Raw genomic sequence first — 22,704 nt, 5'->3', positions numbered from 1 at the left:
AAAAATAGTATAAAGGCAACAAAAGTTGATGAAAAAGATTAATTAATTAAAGAAAAAATTAATAACTCATTGCATATATAAAGCGACTACCATGGAGGAATGAACCATAACATGTTTGTACGTTGGTTTAAAAATCAGCTCTTAAAGAACTTAGTGCAACCATCAGTTATTGAAATGGACAATGCACCATACCATACTGGTATACTGGTTCAAAAGATTCCAACAATTGCATCGTCAGAAGCTTCAATTAAGGAAAGATTTGCAATACATAAATAATTTTAAATTGTTACTCGGTTAATATAATGAATAGTTAATATATTTTATTTAATTTACGTTTTTAAAAGTAGGCCTGAAAAAGTTATATTTATTTGATTTTTTTTATTAATAGATCAGATGGTTGAAAAATATGACCACAAGGTACTACGTATTCCTCCCTATTACTGCACATTCAATAGTGGAATTGATGGAGAAGGAGATACAAGAAGAACTATCTGGATATGTGAAAAGATGCATTGTTAATAAGTCCTTCGGTTTCGATGAATTCAGATCCGACAAACTGAAGAAATTAACAAATTTGTAAACAAGTATTAGGTTTATTTGAAATTGACAGCTTAGTTATTCGCTTCATTCCGAAAATGACAGTGATTGAATGAAGCTTTTTGACTTTAAGATTATGATCTAATGGTGACAATTACCGAGACAGGGTGATAGAAGAGGAAATAAATAAAAGTAAAGTTTATTAATGTGCATATATATGTATGTAATTGTTCAGGGTATACATTGTACAGAGTATTTGGTTAGAAAATATGAGAAAAGGAATTCTCACTGTTTCTCAGATGTGGCAAATGCATTAATGAGAACACAGTGATTAAATATAATTATATTAAGAAAAATGTAACAGAAGAGATTAAGGAGAAATACAGTGATATCAGAATGACTTGGAAGGAAACACAGCAATGAATGAAATAAGAACTAAATGTAAATAGGTAGATCTCTAATTAAATTTAAACATATTTCTTGGATATGGAATTGTTAATTAGGTACGTCTACTCCAGGGGATATCACTACATAAAAAACGCGCCTAGAACTCTACCTCAGAGGTCATGTAGAAAAAGTTCAATATAAATATAATAAAACAAAACCTACAAACTATGATGTCTGTATATTAATTGTAGTAAAAGTTCTTTGATAATATATGCATTAGATGAACTATTTTTTGTTTTAAAATTTTGTTATTTAACATATGACCTAAAACTCAGAGTTGATGCGGCAACATTAAGAGTTCACTTTTTTATTGAACGGGCTATATTTCGTAATAACGATAGGCTGCAGTTATCAGTTGACAATCGGCTGATTGACCAAGAACAAGTTCCCGGTACAAATGTTTTCAATTGTAACAAGACGACCATTGTGTGATTCGACCTTTAAAAAAAACATAATCGCAGTTCACGGAAAGGTATTTTTTCAAGTCGAGTATTAGAGAGATACCGACCAACCCAGTCCGCATCAGACGTCTTCAGCAAATAAAAGCTAGAAGCGTACCGCGCGCTTTATACTTGGCCTTCTTTTATATCGTACCAGCTTTAAAGGTTCGGCTACGTATCGGCATCGAGTTGGCGGCCGTAGGTAAACACAGGTAACAGAAGAGAGGTAGGGGGCTACGCGAACGGTTTTCAGACTGACTCGTGAGGCGCTGAACGAGAATTCTTCCCGACAAACGTTGTACGATGCACGTCCGCGACATGTTATAGACCGTCGTCGGGTTAATGTTTTGTTATCTGACTAGTTTCGAGCCCGACTTTCCGTTTTTCCGTTCCCAGTTCGTCCCGTTGTGTTTGTATTCCGGCGAGTATCGATGCAAATGCTGGACGCAGTTCGTAAGGACCCGTCCTCTTGGTCGATTTTCATTTTCACGTGTACGATCTTTAAAAAACACTCTTTAGTTTGTTGATTGTGTTTGAGTGCGTTGATTTCACGATGAAGTACCACACGATTGGTTCCGGTAATGTTTCCAACGAAGGGAAAAAGTCCAGCTTTACCATTTATGCAGATATGGACCTATCTCAGACCAAGGTAAATTCCACAGACATCTCTTATCGATAAAAAAAACCCAATCAATAGATCATTAACAAAATCACGGAAATTCCAAGATAAGTTACATTTATTAGTTCTTTTTACCAAGAATTTCACTTTCTTTTACGCGAAAACTAGTTTCCAGATACATCTCGCAAGCTTAACCTTCTTGTTATACAAAGATATATGTTATAGAATTTGAGGTCATTCATGTTTTGAATGGTTTTTGATGTTACCAGTTGCAGCTGTTGACGAAGAAAAAGTCTTTCTTTCATTCTTCGAACCCAAGATCTAATTAAAACCGTGAAAGTTTACGCTTAAATAAGAGGTTATGTTTGGGAATTCGCTAGTATTTTTTTTGTATTGTATCGTTTTTAACTGGCTTATTTGGTTACAGTTCAATCAACTCGAAGTTTTCATTAATGGGAGGTTATGTTATTTCGATTATTTCGATTTAAAACTCATTAAGTTACTTGTCACTAATGTGATAAATAATTAACTTTTTCTCTGAAATTTTATTAAAATACTATTTTGAGGTACTTATATTTAGTGTTTTATTAAAGCTTATTATATACCACCGTGTCTAAGTTTTTCTATTTTTGTTTAAAGAAAAGATCTATATAAGTATCTCCATAACTAATTATATTGTTATGGTACGCCTCAAGTACTAGTCTGTATCTAATTTTGGTCATAGAATTTAAAATATCCAAATAATTGTTAGGTGATTTTTAATAAAGAAAAACGACTGACTTTCTAACAACATTCAATCTACTACTGATCCTTTTTAAATCTTTTATACATAGACGCCTTCATGAAATATTAGAAAAGTTTTTTAGCATTAATTTTGTTTCATTATTACACTATTGTTCTGGATTAAATTCATAAAATTTTCGACATTGTTTACCATCCTTACATATAGTTTTATTAATAAATATCACTATATCAGATAGCATCATTTTTATTAGAAAAAAAAATAAAGGAATTAATTTTGTATTTTGTACTTTTTAATGTTTATCATTATCTATTGTCTACTGAAAAAAAAAATTTAATAAAATTGTCTCATTTCTGATAATACAAATATTACTGTATTAACTACAAATAAAGCTATTGTTTATGAGTACCTCATGCATTGGTTTAATATATAACACAATCTTTTGTGGATAATTATGTAATAAATCAAGTAACCAAGAAACAAAACAATACCAACATTAACAAGGCAACCGTAATCAATAACCTAGAGTGACTCAATCGTGAATTCGTTGGTTACCCCCTTTGAACAGCTAACTGTTGGTGCCACACAATTGGAGCGAAATTAACTGTTTTTATCGTTGATCGTTCTTCAGTTCATGTCCAAAAAAAAAACAACAAAGGACAAAGCATTTTGTCAACTGGGCCAATGAATCGATGTTTGATTCACTTGAATAGACCCAAATAAAATGTATAATTGTATGGTAATTTAAGGAATTATAGAGTCAGATTTACGATAGTATACGTGTGGATTATACAGAGCCGATAAATTGTATGCATATTTTAACCTTTTTTGTCCTTGTAAAAAGTTGGTCATATTTTATTGAGGAAGTTTTTATAGATTATCCTCGACTTGTTTTTTTTTAAATAGATTTACTTAGTTATTTAAATTAAATTTAAATTGACAAAAGAAAAAAATTCAATATGTTTATTGACATAACGGGTCAATAAGTGATAACAAAAATTAATTAGATTATTACATATTGAAAATTCTAATATCATTTGCGAATATATATGGGTGGTTTAAAATAGTTTACCGGTATCTGTTAAAATAGTATAAAGATTCAGTTTTCTTGAACTCAGTGCATTCTGAATAAATCTGAAGAAGTTATATACTTTAATAGAGCAATAAAGATCTAAGTAATTAGAAATGTTAATTATTTAATTAATTTATTAACGTCCAAATCGTCCAACACAATAAGTTTACATTTCATATAACAAACAATATAATATAATAACTAAAAAAATGTAGCAACAGTACATGATATTCAGTATCATGCAATTTAGATGTATTTTGGATTAAGACTTTCAGAGGCTATGTTCAATATGATTATCTCAATATCAGTAGGACTCAACGAATCCGTACTTCAATATCATCCATTTTGTTCAAACAAGCATCTATTTACTGCGTTTTTCCAGAAAGAATGTGATCTGTTATTTCATTCAATTTTATTAAGTTCCGTTGGAGTCACCGATACCAAGCCCAAACAGTACAAAAATAATAGTATAATTTTGTGACATATACACAAAATTAAATTACGAACAAAAAATATCTAGTAGGTTTAGGTAGATATTAAGCTAAATTGTGTGTATATAGTAGAATATAAGATACATGTAGTATATAGATTAAATAAGGTTTTTGATTATTACAACGATTATTATGTGAATATTTTATTTTAAAACGTTTTTTGTGTTACATATCTAAGTTTGATTATGTTTTACCTTTTAGTGAGTTCCTTATATATTTTTTGAAAAGGGTTCAATTTTTTTAAAAATATTTTTGAAGTAGTTAATTTGATTTAGTACTATGCAACTGTATTAGTGTAATTAAATTATATTAATGATATCGACAATATTGTAAACAATACAATAATATAAAAAATACAGGTATAAATACAGGTGAGTTAAATTAGAACTAACTTAATAGATAATAGAAATTGAATAAAATAAGGACACCTCGGAATATGTGCAATAAAATTTAAAAGAATTAATAAAACTTAAATAAATTTATGTCATGGAGAATGTGGATCATATGAATGACTTGAAAGCATTGTTTAAAGATGGAAACTGTTTTTACCATACAATATAATAATATATTTTAATCAACCATTATTTTTTCCTTATTATTTATTCATGATACCATCAACAAAAAAATGAATTAAATTTTGTCATTAAAAGCTAATATTTTTCAATTAGTTTTGTTAGCTATTATTGCATATAATTTTTTATATCTTAGATTATCAATTATTTACTCCATAACTCCATAACATTGAGTGAATAACTCTAGAATAAATTATGCCTGAAAACTTTGCTACACAGTCAATATCTTTGTATCATAAGTCTCAACAACTTTCACTCTATTTTAGAATTAAATAATGTAAAAATAATATAAATATATGTTTCTACACCTGGTAACTGAACCTGAAATATTTCCTTATCAGATAAAATAATTACCTGTATAAAACACAAACACAGAAAATCGCCCTCATAATAGGCAACGACCCTTTGTTAGTAAACTCCTGCCTTGCTTTTAACGTATATTTCAAAATGGCAGTTATTAATAAGCATTCACGTGCTTATTGATTCAGAACGTTAATTATTCAACTTGGATAACTAAGGAACATCACCTATAAACTTCCTCGCGGAATCATAAATAATTTAACCAGCAGATATGATAATTGGAAGACGAATCTATTTTATGTACGTTAGGAATATATTTCAAGCTCGACAGGTAACTAATTAATTGCCTTAGTTAGGAGTAATTAATGTCTTTAAGTATAAGTATGCACGTTGACTAGGGAACAATAATTAATTCCGGATACTTCAGAAAATTATTTTCAATTAACGATAAAACATTTTTGTTTATACTTTTTTTTGTTCCTTTTCATAACATAATAATAATGGTCTCGGTCTGACCACGAGTCTGATTTATCAGTTACGGCTTAATAGCTATTTGAACAGCTGACTTCTTGAAGATTAAATAATAACAACTGACGAAGTGAAGTTGGTTGCGTTAACAACATTGAGTAACGTGCTTCGGCCAACCTTAGTCATGTATTAGTATGTAGGTTAGATACATTCAGAAGAAAATATAGATGATAACTTTTTTAATTTAATCGCCTGTTAACATTAGGATATCATAATTAGGTTTGCATACTAGACTATTAGTTCGTTTTAAATAACTATTATCTGTGCAAAGAATTTTATAATACACTGTTGCTTCTACATCATTCACATTATTCAAGCTTTGGTATTATTGGTAAGTGACCGAAGCTAATCTAGTTTAATTCATTATCACTTCATTAATTTATCATCGACTTTTCTAATTATTAAATATTTACCCAAAATTTCAATCTTAATTTATTTTGGCTTCGTTTGTTGATTATTGCATCCTCATAGAAATGTGCATTAAGTTTTTTTATTAATACATACAAATTACTAGTCATTGACCTACGATTTTTTTTACAATAACTTGTATAAAGTAAAGTTGTAGGTAATAATAAACCCCCAATAAACTTTCTTGTGGTACACTTGCTTTAGTTTTATATTTTATTATTGAATAGGCTTCTTCTGTTTGATTCTAAATATTCTGGCTGAGATGCAGGGTTTTTTTTTAATATCAGTATATTGCTTTGGTAACATTTTCGAAAGTTTGTCGAAGGCTATGTTAAGGCTACATCTAAGAATATGAATGAGCATAATTTATCTTTTCGTAGGCTTATTCAATGACATAATGCAGTTCTATACACCTGATCCATTGGTGAATGTTTGGTTCATAAAACCAAACTGATGCGCAGGTATTTGATTTTTCTCTCTGTAATTAAACTCTTTACTAAGTAACTTTTAATTTTGGCTTATCGAATGATAGGCAAAATGTTATTTCAGCTAGAATTTTTTTATTTAAAAATATATGAAAAAGTAAATAAATGTATGATATTAACAAAAAAATGGATTGCATGAAAATATAACATTCTAGTTTTACCTATTCTAGTTTATAATCATATCTTTCATCTAAATTAGTGACATTTTAGTAATTCATATAATTTTCACAACATTAGCAATAGTTACACTTCAGAATAAAAGTAAAATTTCTTGTTATACTTTTAATATCCCCAAATAATCAGACTTGTTCATTCTATCAGGTTCATAAGCTAACATTTACAGATTTGTGCATCAAATTTAAAATCATATTATTTGTCTCATTGTTTCGAATGGCAACGACACTTCTGTTAAGTGAATAGTAGTTTACTATAGCAACTTTAAAACTGCACATTCAACATTCTCTACGAATTTCAATCAAGAAAATTGCGCCTGATACATACACCTTTTGATCTGGAAGGTTTGAAGATGCAGTAATGAAAGAATTTTCTAGATGAACAGTCATTGTAAACGCAATAAGACCCATAAATTATTTAGGTGTCCTCCAAAATACTTTCAGTTAGCATTAAACAAGAGAAATATTAAAAACATACAAAAACTTGGAAGATCACGTGTGAATAAGTAGAGGATAAGGAAGCAAGCAGGCGTGACTCAGAAAACCATTCTTGAGAATTTCAGATGCACTCTCTAAATGCTTTTCGCGATGGTATTCGTGTGTTACCTGAGAGATGGGACAAGGTCGTCGACAACAACGGGCAATATTTTCAAGATTAAATTCGTTATTATTTTTTTTACACGAACTAGACTTTCTGAAACATCTGTCAAAGTTATGCACCTAATATCACAGTTATTCTCGGTAGTGTACTCAACACGGATAGATTTTTGTTTACATTTTTTTCTTGCTTTTAATAATAACCGACCACGAGCCATATATTTATCAGTTACGCTTTAATATCTATTGGCACAGCTGACTTATCGAAGATTAAATAATAACAGCTGATGAAGTGAAGCTGGCTGCAGTAACAATATCGAGTGACGAGCCTCAAGTTCGATTCGCCGTAATAAGTATCTTGTTATGGTACGATTTTGCGCAGGAAAAAAAATGAAATTCCACACATTTTTAATTAAACTTTTAACGGTCACTGACGCTTAACGGAAAAAGTGCGGTGACTGAAAACGGTTAAGTAAGAATTGAACGAAATTGGATTTTCATTTCTTTGTAACCGACTTCGTAAAATGAGGAGGTTCTATGTTCGGCTGTATATAAATATGTATATAAATATATATATATATATATATATATATATATATATATATATATATATATATATATATATATATATTTAAATGTATGTTCGTCGATTTCTCCGTCAATTGTGGGCCGATTTTCAAAATTGAATTTATTTTGTGCAAATTTATGTTGAGCTGATGTGACGGAAAATCGGAAGTCGTTCAGTGCAAAAGCCATTCAGCTTGCTTCTTAAGCACTAACTATAGCATATAAGACCTCATAGAAATAGTGTAGCCAACTGCTTCTATGGTGTAATGGTTAAAGTCTTTGGCTCCCAAACTTCGGTTGCTTAGTTAAAAAATTTGTCAAATCACCTAGGTCAGGTAGCAGAACCCGAGGCTTTTATTTTCAATCATTGTTTCTTTATTACTATTCTTCCTTATACGGGATGCGCCTTTGCTTGGCCTACCCATTGTAACGTTAAAGAACCACGTAATTTATTAAATAAATAACACTAAAAAGAGAAAAATAAAAAAATTTTAACAAAAAAATTGAACCAACTTCAAAAAATAAATTAGGAGCTCACTAAAAATTAAAAAATAATCAAACTTTTTTTTTAACACAAAAAAAATTAATATAAAATATCTACATAGTAATCAATCTAATAACTATATAAAAATAAACAATAATTTATTTAACCTATCTACTACACATATTTTATATTCTACTATATACACACAATTTAGCTTAATACCTTGTAATATTATTTTAACTACTACCAACTGATCACTTTCGGTGCCGAGCCCAAACAATACAAAAATAATAATATACTTTTGTGACATATACAAAAAATGTAATTACCAACAAAACAAATCTAAATTAATATAACTGTTTGGGTTCGGTACCAACTTCAATGTACTCAGTTTGTAGTAGTTAAAAAATATTGTAAACAGATAAACAGGTGGGTATTAAGCCAAATTGTGTGTATATAGTAATTTTTAAATTTTTAGTGTGCTCTTTAGATATTTTCTGAAGTCGGTTCATTTTTTTTCGTTAAAAATAGTTTATATCGTCGAAATAACGGTCCTATTCCACGACGTGCGTCGTAGAGAATTGTTTTATCTATATCTGAACGATTTTCGTTTGTTATTATCAATATTACTCGATGTTACTATAATGGAATCGATGCCTTTCGGAATATTCCGATTCGATGTACCAGATTTTTATACCAAATGTTGTGCGATACCGTTTTCCAGTCCGAAATTGTCGTTCCGATAAACTGTTATGTGTATCGGTAAATTCTTCCATATACAGTGTATGACACATGATTTTTATTTGATAAAGTACGGTGAATGCATCGGTTTAAGTTCCATAACATACGATTCGACGAGAATCGCTTTACTAGTCACCATTTGTTGAAGCTTACTGTTCTATTTTTATAGATATACAAATAAGTTTTCACCGTTCGATGAAAGAAGCCGCTATCAGCAAAATATGTTTTGAATAACTGTCAGCTATATACATATATTTTTTTAATTTTAATTTGTTGGTCTTTTCAATAATATGAAGAAATATATATATTGTTAAGCATCGGTTGCTTGTGGGAGTGTGAGATGAGGCTGGCTTAAATGACCAAATTTGTCATCAGTAATTTCAAAAATTTAAGAACAATAAGTTCGAAAACAATGACGATTGGCAGAAGGTAAAATATTTATGGAGACGCAGAATTAGATCATCAAATCAAACAAAACCTGAGATATTATTATATATTGCATATGAGGAGTTGGAGATTAAAGAATTTTTTTCAACAAAAAAAAAACGTGATGTAAGTTGTCGTCAATGATTTTAAAAGTTTAGAGACAGTGAATTTAACGTTGAAAACAAAGACCAACTCCGGCCGGCTTGGTTGGCGCAGTGGTAAAGACGACAGGACGGTCCACCTACTGTTGCGATAGTCACGGGTCCGAATCCTGCTGGGGCATGGTCGTAAATTTGTGTTTGTGATTGTCCTAGGCAAGAGTGAAAAATGCGACAAGGAAAATGATCGCAGTCACGCCAGTAACCAGGCTGTGTAAGACCGGATGTCTTCTGGGATAATTTCTAAGTTGGTCACTTGCGAGTCGGTAGGCTTAATGCCGAGGACCGTGGTTTGAAGTCCACGTTAAATTGTAGTTCCAGTCCAGATAAACCCATAGTTGGTAGTGAAAAAGGTAATTTAAAACAAAAGGTTTCAATTTACTTAATCATATTTAATTTTAACGGAAAGAGGTAACAATTTGTAGGAATGACTATATAGATTACCGGTCCAATCCTATTAAAATATGCTTCAATAAATAAAACTTTAGGTGCACACACGTATTTACTTCTCAACTTGGTCTTTTTCGTCATAATTTAGAATCACAACAGTAGAATTTTTTATTAAACAGGTCTACGCTTAATAGATTTTCAATAAATTAAACAAATTGAAAACTATTAAATATATAAATATACCGTAGCCGGCATGGTTGGCGTAGTAGTGAAGCCGGCAGGAAGTTCTTCTTATTCTGGTTCTCTTGGTTTCTTGCGATAGTCGTGGGTACAAATTCTGGTGGAGGGTATGGTTGCAGATTTATGTTTATTTTTGTTTATAATTGTGATTGTCCATAAAGCAAGACTACAAAATCCGATAGGAAAACTCAGGTCTGCTACGCTAGGATCATTGCCCAGTCTGGTTAACTGGGCAATGATTCTGATGTCTTCTAGGATATTTTTTGTCTAGTTGCCAGCGCGCTGGTCGGCAGGCTTAATGCCTAGGACTGTGCTTCGGAGCCCACGTTAAGCAATAGGCCCAAACCAGATAAATCCTAGCTGGTAAAAGTGATACTCAAAAATGCAACGAAAAATTCGCTAAATCAAATATCATAGTAAGAATAAAACAAATTTTTCTTGTAGTAATTGAAATATTAAATTATTCGTAATATATTCCATCGGTCATACATGATTCATTTTCATTTAACCAATTCAATTAAACATTTATATCGATTAAATATTCAACAAACGGAACCATTATAAATTAAATTCATTGCAAGAAAACAATTGGCGCATAAGTTTGGGCAAAACTTATGAATCATTTTTTCTCACCTGGGAATGACAAGTGAAGAAGTGTAATAATAATTTTGTATGATTCAACAGCGTTGATAATTATTTTACCAATAATTGAATTAATTTTTTTATTAATTACGTCTTACATTAGATATGCTTTGTACAATCTTAATTTACAAATTAATTTATTACTACTGTTCTGTTGTACTTTTATCAATACACAAGCAAGGCGAGTACAGTATTAATACATCGGTATGTATTTCCCAAATTAAAATAAAACTTTAGTTAAAAGTAGAACTTTGTTTTGGGTATATCGGAATGGAATACTAATTGATTTAATCTCTTAATGCAACCCCATATTTGCACCCGATAGATCCAAATTGGCTTTATGATAGACTGATAAACCAATCTCTTTGATTTTAGGTCCAGTTGAGAGTATCTTTGGACTAATCAGTATAGTTGCTTGAGTTTTGAATCTAACCTGCTCTGCTTTTTGTCTAATATCATATTTTAACCTATCATGGGGATCTATTCCGAGATATTTGGCTGATTCTGCTTGAGGAATTGGGCATCCGTTAAGTGATATAATTAGGTCTTCGTCAGTTCGCTGCAACGTAAAATTAACATCGACAGATTTGGAGCTATTAAGCTGCATTTTATAGTCTCTATATCATTTGCACATCTTGTTGACCGCTACTTGTACTTTTTGTACAACATTAGGAGATACATCTTTTGCAATGATAACTGTGTCGTCGGCAAATGTTCCAAGTACTGTTTCTTTTGTTGTTGGGATATCAGCAGTAAAGAGCAGATATAGGAGTGACCCCAAGACAGTACCCTGTGGAACTCCGGCCGAAATAGGTTTAAGTGTTGAGAATGTCCCTTCATGAGGGACTCTAAATTTTCTTTCGAAGAGATATGATTCTAGCAGTAGACAGTACTTCCGCGATAGTAATTTGCTCGTTTTATGTATTAATCCCAAATGCCATATCTAGTCAAAAAATTTAAATTGAATATAATATAATTGAATTAATTGCAAATATTTTAACATATACAAATAAATATCAAGAATATAAAAAGTCACATAAAATTGAAGAATGTAGCAATAAAAATCATGTTTGGTCATTGTAAATTAGTATGTCAACAATAACTAGGACAATATCTAATTATACGCTGAAAATGTTAGAAACCGAGGAATGCTGGGGCGATTCATAAAGTCATGAAAATCTTAGATCAGAATACAAAGGCTTGGGTATAGCTATTAAAGTCAGTGGGCGCAAACAAACGGTTTAAATATACGAAACAAATAAACTTAAATTAAACACCATTCAAAAATAAATAAATAGGATATTATAATTGGTTCTATTATAATAATTAATATAACATATTATCAAATTTGTTTTTGACAATAAATGTTTAATGTAATAAATCTGTTATGTAAAATTTCGAAAATATTTAGTTAACATTAAGTTACAAATGATCAAGTTATTTTTGTTACATGATTTAAGTTTACGAAAAAACGATAATAATATTATATTTTAAATGAAATACGCAAACTTTTCTTTCCTTTCTTCTGCTTTCTTCTTATATATATATATATATAGAAGTTCCTTAATATTTTTCTGGAAAGGAAGTTAAAAAAGAAATAAAAAATAATATTACTGCAGAAAATGCTCCTTGTTTTGATATTACCAGAAAATATTAAGGAACTTCCATAAAAAAACACTAAGTAAGATCATCAACTTAATAAATGCTTCATTCAAACTCCAATATGTACCGACAGATGTGGTAGCCAATATCATTATAGCCGACAATATGATTCAAAAAACCAAGATTCAAAAATAAAGAAATATAATATGATAATTGGTTATGTTATTGTGATTAAAATATTATCAAATTTGTTTCTAACAAAGAGTCAGTTACAGTTACAACAATAAGTTACAACTAATGTTATTGTTGTTATGTTATTTGGGTTTAAGAAAAAATGACAATAATATAATATTGTATATATTTTTAATCTTGTACAATATGCATATAATAATAATAATATATATTTGAAATATATTATTGTATCTATATTTCATTATTAAATAAATCTGCTTAAATATGCTAGACCTAATTGTAACAGATAAACTAAAAAAATAATTAAAAAACAAAATAAAGGCCTGATATTTCATCTTCATTCAACATTTATTTCTAGTCTGTATCTACTTCTTAGTATAAATTTATATAGATTTATAACATTTACGAGATATGTATTGTACATACAATACATACATTGTAATACTTTTAAATTAATTTCTTCCATAAAAATTATCAAAGCTCACCGACTAACGACTTGGCTAGCATTATATAGATTAAATTATGAATAATTCATTATCAAAATAATGTGTTGGTCCTATTGGAAATACTATTTGTCCATTTTCTTTCTTCTATGTTAGTTGGAAAGAAGAAGAAAAAGCTAGAGCAAAAATTTAGTGTAGATAACACTAGAAAAACAAATACAAAGGACTGATATTTTTGATTAAATATCATTAGAAATTTCATTTTATTTAATTATCCTTTTGTTATTGAATTAATAATATTTGGTATTAATTTTTTGTGGAATGTTTGTTTACAGAACATGAATTATTTTAGTTAGAAAATATAGAAAATATTCTGATAACAATTGAAATTTCAAAGAAAAACCGCTATAATATAATTTAGATATAAAAAAAATATAATCGATTAATGTCAAATACTTTGAAACAATGGACGATAATTTAAAATATTATTTTTTTGCAAAAATAGCTACTTACAATAAACAAATTTACATTTTTATTTATTATATTGTACAAGCAAAAGAAAACATTGATGTTATCATTTTCTTGAAATCTTCCATCAAATAAATGTTATCTCGGATAATCCGTCATCGTTCTCTCAATCTTGATCGGCCTCAGCTGACTCGACTTCGGAATAACTTTAAACCGTTCTTCAAAGGACAATAAGAAAATTTCCTTCCGCATACCGATCATTCGAAATACGTACAGCACAATAAACTATTCCCCAATTATAATATTGCTAATATTTGAAATACCGCTGTTCTTTGTTATAGCATCGTCATCAGCGTATCGTTCGCTACAAGGGGTTTCAATAAGTTTTGTCTTTCGTAAGAAAAATACGATTTGCCACATTTCCTTAATCAAGAGCTTAGTAATTCATTTTACGAGTATTTTAATAGTTACCAATTTCGATGAGGATGATAATTAAATATTTTGTATTGAGTTTTCTTCTTTTTGGAACCAGGTATTTTGTTACGAATTTTTTCAACTAAGCTGGTACAAGAGAGATGTAGTAATATTCTGCGTTTATTGATTTAATTATTTGAAGGTAACACATGAGTAAAATTATTTTCACATTCCAGGGAAACTGATGCTAATGCTTTCTTGTTTGATTTTTGATTTCTATCTTCCTCTCTTTATCTCTTCGTCCTCGTTCGAGGAAAATTCTTTTCTAGGCATTTATTTTTTGTGGTGCGATAGAAGCTAAAAGTCAAGTGGAGCTAAATTTAACGAAGATGGCCGATGTTCCGAAAATAACCTGATAAATTATTTAAATTAAAATTGTAATCCAAGTTACAATTACTTTAATTTTTATAATATTTTCTCGCAATGAATCTGTTAAGTTGTATTAGACGATAATTAGTTTTAATAAAAAATTAACGATTGTTATGTGAAGCAGCTCTTTTGTCACAATTATTTTAATTTTGTTGATCCAAAAATATATAACAATAATCTATGCAATTGTTTTATAAACTAGGTACGTATTTAGGAAAACCCGTAGGTCCTTACTTTGTCTCTATAGTAATAATGCTCATGTATTATCACTGCCGTTTTTTTCCTGTTAAATACACTTCACTCCACTATAAGATCAAATTGTTTGATTGGTTTGAACCTGTGTCCTGCTCGAGTGTTATGTTTATGAGTTGCAACACTATGGTATTACCATGAGTGTAGAGTTTCTCCTCGTGTCATTTTGCATTTCCCGTAGTTTCCTGAGTAACAGTCGATTTCTGAAGGTATCGGTATCATTCCTATATTATGTGTATTACTCCTATCATTCCTTATTGTAGGAATTATTCTTATGATATTCTTTATTTTAAAATTGCAATTCTATATTGTTTTGGTCCTACTTTGATTCAGAGTCTTAGAGAAATACTTGACATACATCATTATCACATATGTGATATACCGAAGGTGGAAAATTTTGTTGCCAGAGACAATAACGAAGAAAAGAATCCATACGAAAATAACAACAGGCAAGTGACAATATAAATAATTGGATCCAAAGCTGGAAAATAAAAATTAACAAAAGTAAATCTGTGCATTTGTGGTTCACGTAAAATCAGACCGCACAAGTACCAACAACAATAAATAATACTATTTCATAAAGCAACAACACTTGCAACTGGAAATGAATCGTGGTGCAAAACTTCGCTGAAAGGAACATGTAAAAAAGAAAGGAAAAATCTGGAGTTAAAATATAGGAAAATGTATTAGTTACTAATATATTAACAATTACTAATGTATTAACATAAATACAATACAAGTTTGCTATAACAAAGTCTTGATAGCTATTGTAGTCAGATACAGGACTTATTACTTACATGGAAACCTTCAGACACCGATTGTCACTCAGGAAACCAAGAGAATCGCAGGAATACATGAAGAGATACTCAATACTCATGTTAATGCCGAAATAATTCAACCCTTGGATAATATCAGAACAGGACACAGATTCAATCATTTGATCTTGTCTAGAGAAGTGTAGCGAGTAACTACGACTAGTAGCAATAAATAAATTAAAACATATATTTTCTAAAACGCATCAACGCATCAAACTTGCTAAGCATTCGAATGTAACTTTTGTTCTCCGATCAACACTTGTAACACCGCTCGTTGTAACCCAAAAATTATGTAATGAGAAATTGTATTGTTTGAGAATTGTTTAAATTTGTTATAAATTAGATGGTGTACCTTAAAATTGGGATTTTTTTATAACGACCCCTATATTAACTTTGTATTAGTTTTTAAAACACTGTGACATATTAACTTTGAACAATTGTAAATATTTAATTACATGAAAATCCACACATGTTTTTATATATTATTTTTAAGAATCCAACCGCTTTATCGAATATGTTTATTTTTTATCGGGCGACAAAACTTAATGAACAACCTATCATTTCACGGTACTACCAAAAGACAAACGGACTTTAGATCGATAGTGTAAGCAAACGTTTTAGAGGGGGAATTGCGTATCTCGACCAGGTGTCTGCCTTTGTTGGTCATGCACAATAGAAAGTTTTTTTTTTCTTCCTGTGGCCGTTTCTTTCATTATGCACCAGTTGAGTTCTTAAGAAGGTATGGACGTTGATGTAGACAATGCGGGGCCTATTTTGAATATAACGAGGGGGTACATTCGTGCGGTACGAATAAGAAAAAGGAGTTATTAAAATAGAGTTAAGAAATGGTAGAAGTAAAAAGAGAATATATTTGTAAATTTTTTCACATTTTTGTAAAACGAAATGCAAATGCAGAAGGATGTTTTTATGTTGGAAAAAAGAAACTTCAAGATGTGTGTCTTTTTATATGTAAATAGCAAAACTTTTTAAATTTATTATGGTTATAACAAAAAAATGTCATTATTTTCTTTTAACATTTGTTCAATTCTACTTATGTTGCATTGCACAAATTATGATCCACCATCACGGCTATTTACATTTAAATTTAAAGAATATTTGCTATATTATAATGAATAATATGAATAATTTTGCTATTTGTTTCTCATCGACTGAATACAAATGATATTGTTTTGGAAAATAATGGAATTTTTTTATACACATATTTTAGAAATGTTTTAAATATATGTAAAAGTCCAAATTTCTACTAATAACCTAGTAAAAAATAAATTTATTATTTTGTATATGTATAGGTAGTAGGTATAATAGATTTAATACGTTTTGTTTCAGGTATAAAATGGGTTATTATGTTGGTCGTATGAATTTTCAATTAATAATTAGATCCTCAATTAATCAAGAAAAAAGAAGCTTAACCTGCAGGTTTCACGAAAACATATTTGAATGGACATTTAAGAATAATTTTAAAATTTTGAAAAAATTAGATTTTTAACACAAAAAAAGCATTTTAAAGTAAAATATGTGCATAATAATCATTGTAATAACTAAATAAAAACAAGCACAACCCTTATTTAACCTATCTACTACAGGTATTTTATATTCTATTATATATACACAATTTAGCTTAATATCTACTACTACCAACTGTATACTTTGAAGTTGGTGCCGAACAGAAACAGTTATATTAATTTAAATTGGTTTTGTTGTTAATTTAGTTTTTTGTATATGTCACAAAATTATATTATTATTTTCTTATATTTGGTGCGGTCCGTATGGGGAAAAATAAGAATAAAGAAATAATGACTGAAAATCAAATGAAATCGATTGAAAATAAAATGGGCGCTTTATATATTTTTATTAATCCAAGCGTAGAAAATTGTGGATTTACCAATTACAAGGTCGATTATTCGTGATTTGAGTGTTATAACTGTATATGATGGGACCAGCTTGGTGTTGTGTATCTTGCGGCACTTCGGATGATTTAAATAATTGTTGGTGAGAGCTACTGAATACAATTGTTGCATTGAGATTTGCATTGCTGCAAAATCAACTGCAATTCGATCCTTGTTGTTGCTATGAGCATTAGATTAGTACAGTTAATTACAATATTTGGTTTTGGAATTTACATTACTGGTTACAATACAATTTATTTTATCAGTAAATATCATTATTGTAATCAAATTCAACATTGTAAATCACGTTGCACAATATTCTAAAAACTATTTCTACCATATTTTTCTATTTATACAAGATAAGTTGATAAATCATTGTATATAATGTTATCGCTGAATAGATGTGACGAAAAATCGGATGTAGTCCAGTGTAAAAGCCATTCAGTTTGCTTTTTAACAACTAACCATATCATATGAGAAGTCGTAGCGATTTTGTAGGTAACTATTTCTATGGTGTGTTGGAAAGAACGCTAAGCTCACACGCAGAGTTCGCGGGTTCGATTCTCAATAGGGCAGCAACTTTTTGTTCTAGTTTGATGGAAACATTTACCAAATCACCTAGACTAGATAGCCTAGGGCCTGAAGCGTTCCTTATTATGAATCATTGTTACTTTATTCCTATTTTTCCTCATACGAGCTCTACTTTTACTTGTGCTATCAAATGTAATATTTAATAAAGTAACTGCGTAATTTATTGAGTACATATCTAACAATAAAAAGAGAAAAATAATATATTTCGTTTATTTTTTAAATAAAATAAAGTCTATGTCGAGCTTAAACAATACAAAAATAATCATTTGTTTTCTGACATACACAAAAAATTAACGAACAAAACAAATCTAATTTGTTACTCGGCACTGACTTCAAATTGATCAGTTGATGGTAGTTAAAATGATACTGTAAATACATAAATAGATTTAGCTAGGTATTGAGCTAAATTGTATGTATATAGTAGAATATAAAATAAGTGAAGTACCTAGGTTAAATAAGTTTTTTTGTTTATTTTTATTTAGTTATTACAACTATTAGTATCTACATATTTTATTTTAAAACGTCTTTATTGTGTTAAAAATCTAAGTTTGATTATTTTTTACGTTTTAGAGAGTTCCTTATTTATTTTTTGAATTCGGTTCAATTTCTTTGTTAAAAATATTTTATTGATAAAGCTCATCGTCATACTAAGCTTTCTGTAGTGTTCAGCGAACTGGGTCTTACATTTCCATTTGTAAAGCAGTTTAAGGCTATTCTTTTGTTTGATATTTGTATCCGTTGTAAATGTTGTATACAATAATTGAAACATAAACAATACCAAAACAAAAAGTACTGCAAACAAATAAAATAAGAGATAATATTCATACTCCGCGTCACTATAAAAGACAGTTGTGCTAGCTTAGCAATAAAAATAATGTTAATAATCCCTTTACAGCGGCTTTTCATTTATTCAATTCTATGACATTTTTTGGTAGAATTTAGATTAATCTGACTGTTTCAACTTTGATAAACTAATTATAAGTTGTTTTTATTAACCCTCAAAAAAGCATGTAAAATATTTTATTGACGTTTTCCTGAATCATTTTTGATACACTGCGTCACACCTCAAAAATGTCAAGTCATCCCATGTATTTTAAACAAAGAAGATATATTTTCATCCAATAAACTGTTTTATTGTCTACTCCCTAGACAATATCTACACCTACGCGTCGAAATATTCAACCTTCGCGTCCTGTTACTCAACTCCAAAGCTTCGTCGAGCGATCTGTGTCACACAAAACCACAAGCTTCTCGGCCGGGCATTTTAAATATCTCGCCACTTCAGACTGAGAGTATCATTTTTATGGTCGAGTTCTTAATGAACAATGGGAAATACCCGAGAGCAGAACAAGAAAACATGAAAATAGGATCATATATGTCATAATTCAGACATGCGTGGCGTCACTATCGCGCGATCAATGAGTAAACATTTCAGTTATTCTTTTTTTTTTTGTTAAAATCAACTTAAAAGTACCGTTTACATGAAATAGTTTTCGGTTGTGTAACGTTGAGCTATATCGATACAGGGATTTGGTAATATTTCTGTCCATTTCTTGAATTCTGATTGATTAAACGATTGATTTCTTGCGGTTCAAATTGTTCAACTTTTTTAGTTTCTAAATGATTTAGTGTCATAGATGTATTTTTAATATTGAATGCAAATAAAAATATGTTTTTATTTGCGTAGCGAAAAATACTATACAGGTTATTACCCCTTGGCAATATATTTATAATTGATTATTTATATAGTGTCTGTAAAATATTTGTTATCTATTCATAACTGTGGACATATTTCTTGTAGTTTGCATACAAAAAGATTCAAGACGTTTTCATGGAATGCTGAGTTGGACAGCAGGTTTGTCATTTCGTTATGATTTAAATTATTTGAGTACTTCGCTTGTTTTAATTTTTGAAAATATTAATAAGTTATTTAAAATACTCTTTATTAATAATTTTGAATTTCTAAGAGTTTCATTAATACTAAAATATATTAAAACCAATATATAACATTTCGACAACTTTTTTGAATTATTTTTTTAATGGCGTGCAGATAGTGGTAATTAGCTTTTGTTTTTTTAAATAAATAATTGTAGCAATTGTGAACAAGTAATTTTTGAGGCATGTTCTTGGTTTCTTAATTTCTATCTCCTTCTAGGTTTCTTTATTCATGGTTCCTGAAATACATATTCAAAATAAACTGAAATATTTAGAACTTATTTGATAAAACAGTGTTTCTTGCTAATTCACTTTATTTCTATATATACTAATTTGTTATTAAATGTTATAGTTATGTTATTGGTACCACTTTATTTGTAGTTGTGTTTAATTAAACATAATGAAATTATTTCATTAATAAAAAATATCATTAGGACTTTTGTTGGTTGTTTGTCAATTACATCTTACATTATATATACTCCGTATATTCTTTATTTACCAATTATTTTATTACTATTGTTCTGTTGTACTTGTTTCAATACACAAGCAATGAGGGTCTGGGATATATACATGAATTTGGATTTCATAAATTAAAATTAAGTTAGACTACTAACTATTCTAAACTTAAGAGTAACACTTAAACACTATACAAGTTTGTGTACTTTGATTCGTTTCAGGCTTCTGATTTCACTGTTTCTTCTTATTTGTTTAGGTCTAATGTAAGCGAATTTAATCCCATATTTGTACCTTATTAGACGAAATAAGCTTTTTATTGACTAATAGAACTAATTTCTTAGGTCAAGTAGGAAGTATCGTCCGATTTCTCTTCCGGCAGTTCATTGATTTTGAGTTATATCTGGTCCGCTTTCTTAGATCTGATTCCTCAACGGGCATCCCCCAAGAAATATATTTAGGTTTTTGTAATTTTGCCGCAACGCAAAATTGGCAAAGACAAATTTCAATGACTGTCACTTGTAATTTTTCTATAGCTCTAGTCAGATTCGACAAATGCTCCAAATACTGTTTATTTTGTTGTTGGGATATCAGCAGTATAGAGCAGTTACAGGAATGGTCTCCATCCTAGGAAATAGGTTTAAATATTGAGAATACTATTATTTCGAAAATATATGGCTCCAAAGTCTTTGCTCATGAATAAATGGTATTTTTAAACATTCTACCATCGGTGAATTTGTGGTAATACATATATTTATTAGTAATTTATTAATCTTCGAATGATATAGAAAAAATCTGAAATATTTTAGATACATTCGACCAATTTTGTATTTTTTTGGTATGAAATTAAGTAATTTGTACTAAAATAACTACATTGTATGAAATTAACCTTTGATATGAAAATAACTATTTTGTACGAAAATAACTACTTAGCGTGAAATTAACAATTTAGTTTGAAAATAGCTATTTGGCATGAATGTGCGGTTTCAGCTATTTATTCTTCATATAATTTTAATATCCTGCGTATCTTGTGTTGATTTAAGATAGATGTTATTACCAACGTAATGAAATGTATCGTGTAATGACAAAATGTAAGATATTTTTTGAAGTTGTTATAATTTTTGAATAAGACGATGCAAATCGTATTTTATGCAACTCACTACAGATATTCATTTCACGTTTAAACAAACACTTAATGACATAGAATGAAAAGTTATTTATAATATTTAAATATATTCAATATTAGTTTCACTATATATTGAAACGTCTCGTCAACGGATTTTTGAATAAATTTGCATGCGTTTATTGAAATTGATTTAACGGCGAAATACAATGTAACGTCTTTAAATTTGATTAAGTAACGTCCAAAATAACCTTGATTAAAAAAATTTAATTAATAATGCATAATAACATACCAAAAATAAAATATTTAAATTTAGATTGCAAATTAAAAAATTTGATCAACATTTTTTTCATTAATTAATATATTACGAATAACTATGAATGTTCATTTCTTCTAGAAAACTATATTTTTAAGTAATGTTGAAATTATGCCATGAGAGATTCTTGTTGCCTCCCTTGTCATGGCATGTTGAAAATCACTTAATTAAATGACTGCAATGTAAAATATACGATTTTAAATTTTTTAATTATAATAATTAATTAATATTATTAATAAATTATAATAATTAATTTAATATTAATTAATTGATATAAGTTATAATAATATAATTAATAAGTCCCTTAATTTTTATTATCACGTGGCATATTTAGCTGATTAGCAAAACTCTTTCGAAGTATTTTAACACAAGTACGACGTGGGGCAAAAGTCCCTCTGCCATTTTGATTACCTGTAATTTTGTTCAAAGGAAAGATAAGTAAGTTTGGTCTTAATGTGAATGTTTCGTGTTTTTGAAAGTTTCGTGACGAATATTGTTTTTAAGATACTGAATCGATTGGGGCTTATTCACATAATCTTTTGATTTTAAAAAACCCCATAAGATAAAGTGCTGTTAAATCCGCAGATCTGACTGGCCATGCTCAATCGCCACTTGGCGAAATTAGTCTTGGTAGACAAACGTCATTGAATAATTGAATTATTGGGCGAGCTATGTGTGCTGTGGCCCCATCTTGCTGAAAACATA

At 29.3% G+C, this 22,704-nt stretch overlaps 2 protein-coding genes across 2 annotated transcripts in view; one reads left to right on the top strand and one right to left on the bottom strand.

Moving 5' to 3' along the window:
* LOC143191563 (CIMIP2 protein CG18335) overlaps window positions 1-22,704 on the bottom strand; it is a 110,400-nt gene that overhangs the window by 47,000 nt on the left and 40,696 nt on the right. The gene's annotated exons all lie outside the window — the stretch shown is intronic.
* LOC143191557 (uncharacterized) overlaps window positions 1,642-22,704 on the top strand; it is a 65,499-nt gene continuing 44,436 nt past the window's right edge. The window contains exon 1 of the mRNA XM_076396754.1: window positions 1,642-2,073. Coding sequence (XP_076252869.1) covers window positions 1,978-2,073 — 96 coding nt within the window. The 5' untranslated portion in view covers window positions 1,642-1,977. The remainder of the gene's footprint in view (window positions 2,074-22,704) is intronic.

The sequence above is a fragment of the Rhynchophorus ferrugineus genome, unplaced genomic scaffold (genome assembly GCF_030347505.1).
Source record: "Rhynchophorus ferrugineus isolate W39M unplaced genomic scaffold, kcgeb_rfMv2 rfM2, whole genome shotgun sequence".
Lineage (NCBI taxonomy): Eukaryota > Metazoa > Arthropoda > Insecta > Coleoptera > Curculionidae > Rhynchophorus > Rhynchophorus ferrugineus.
Note: the sequence above shows the minus strand (reverse complement) of the source record. Positions and strands in the feature narration are given on the sequence as shown.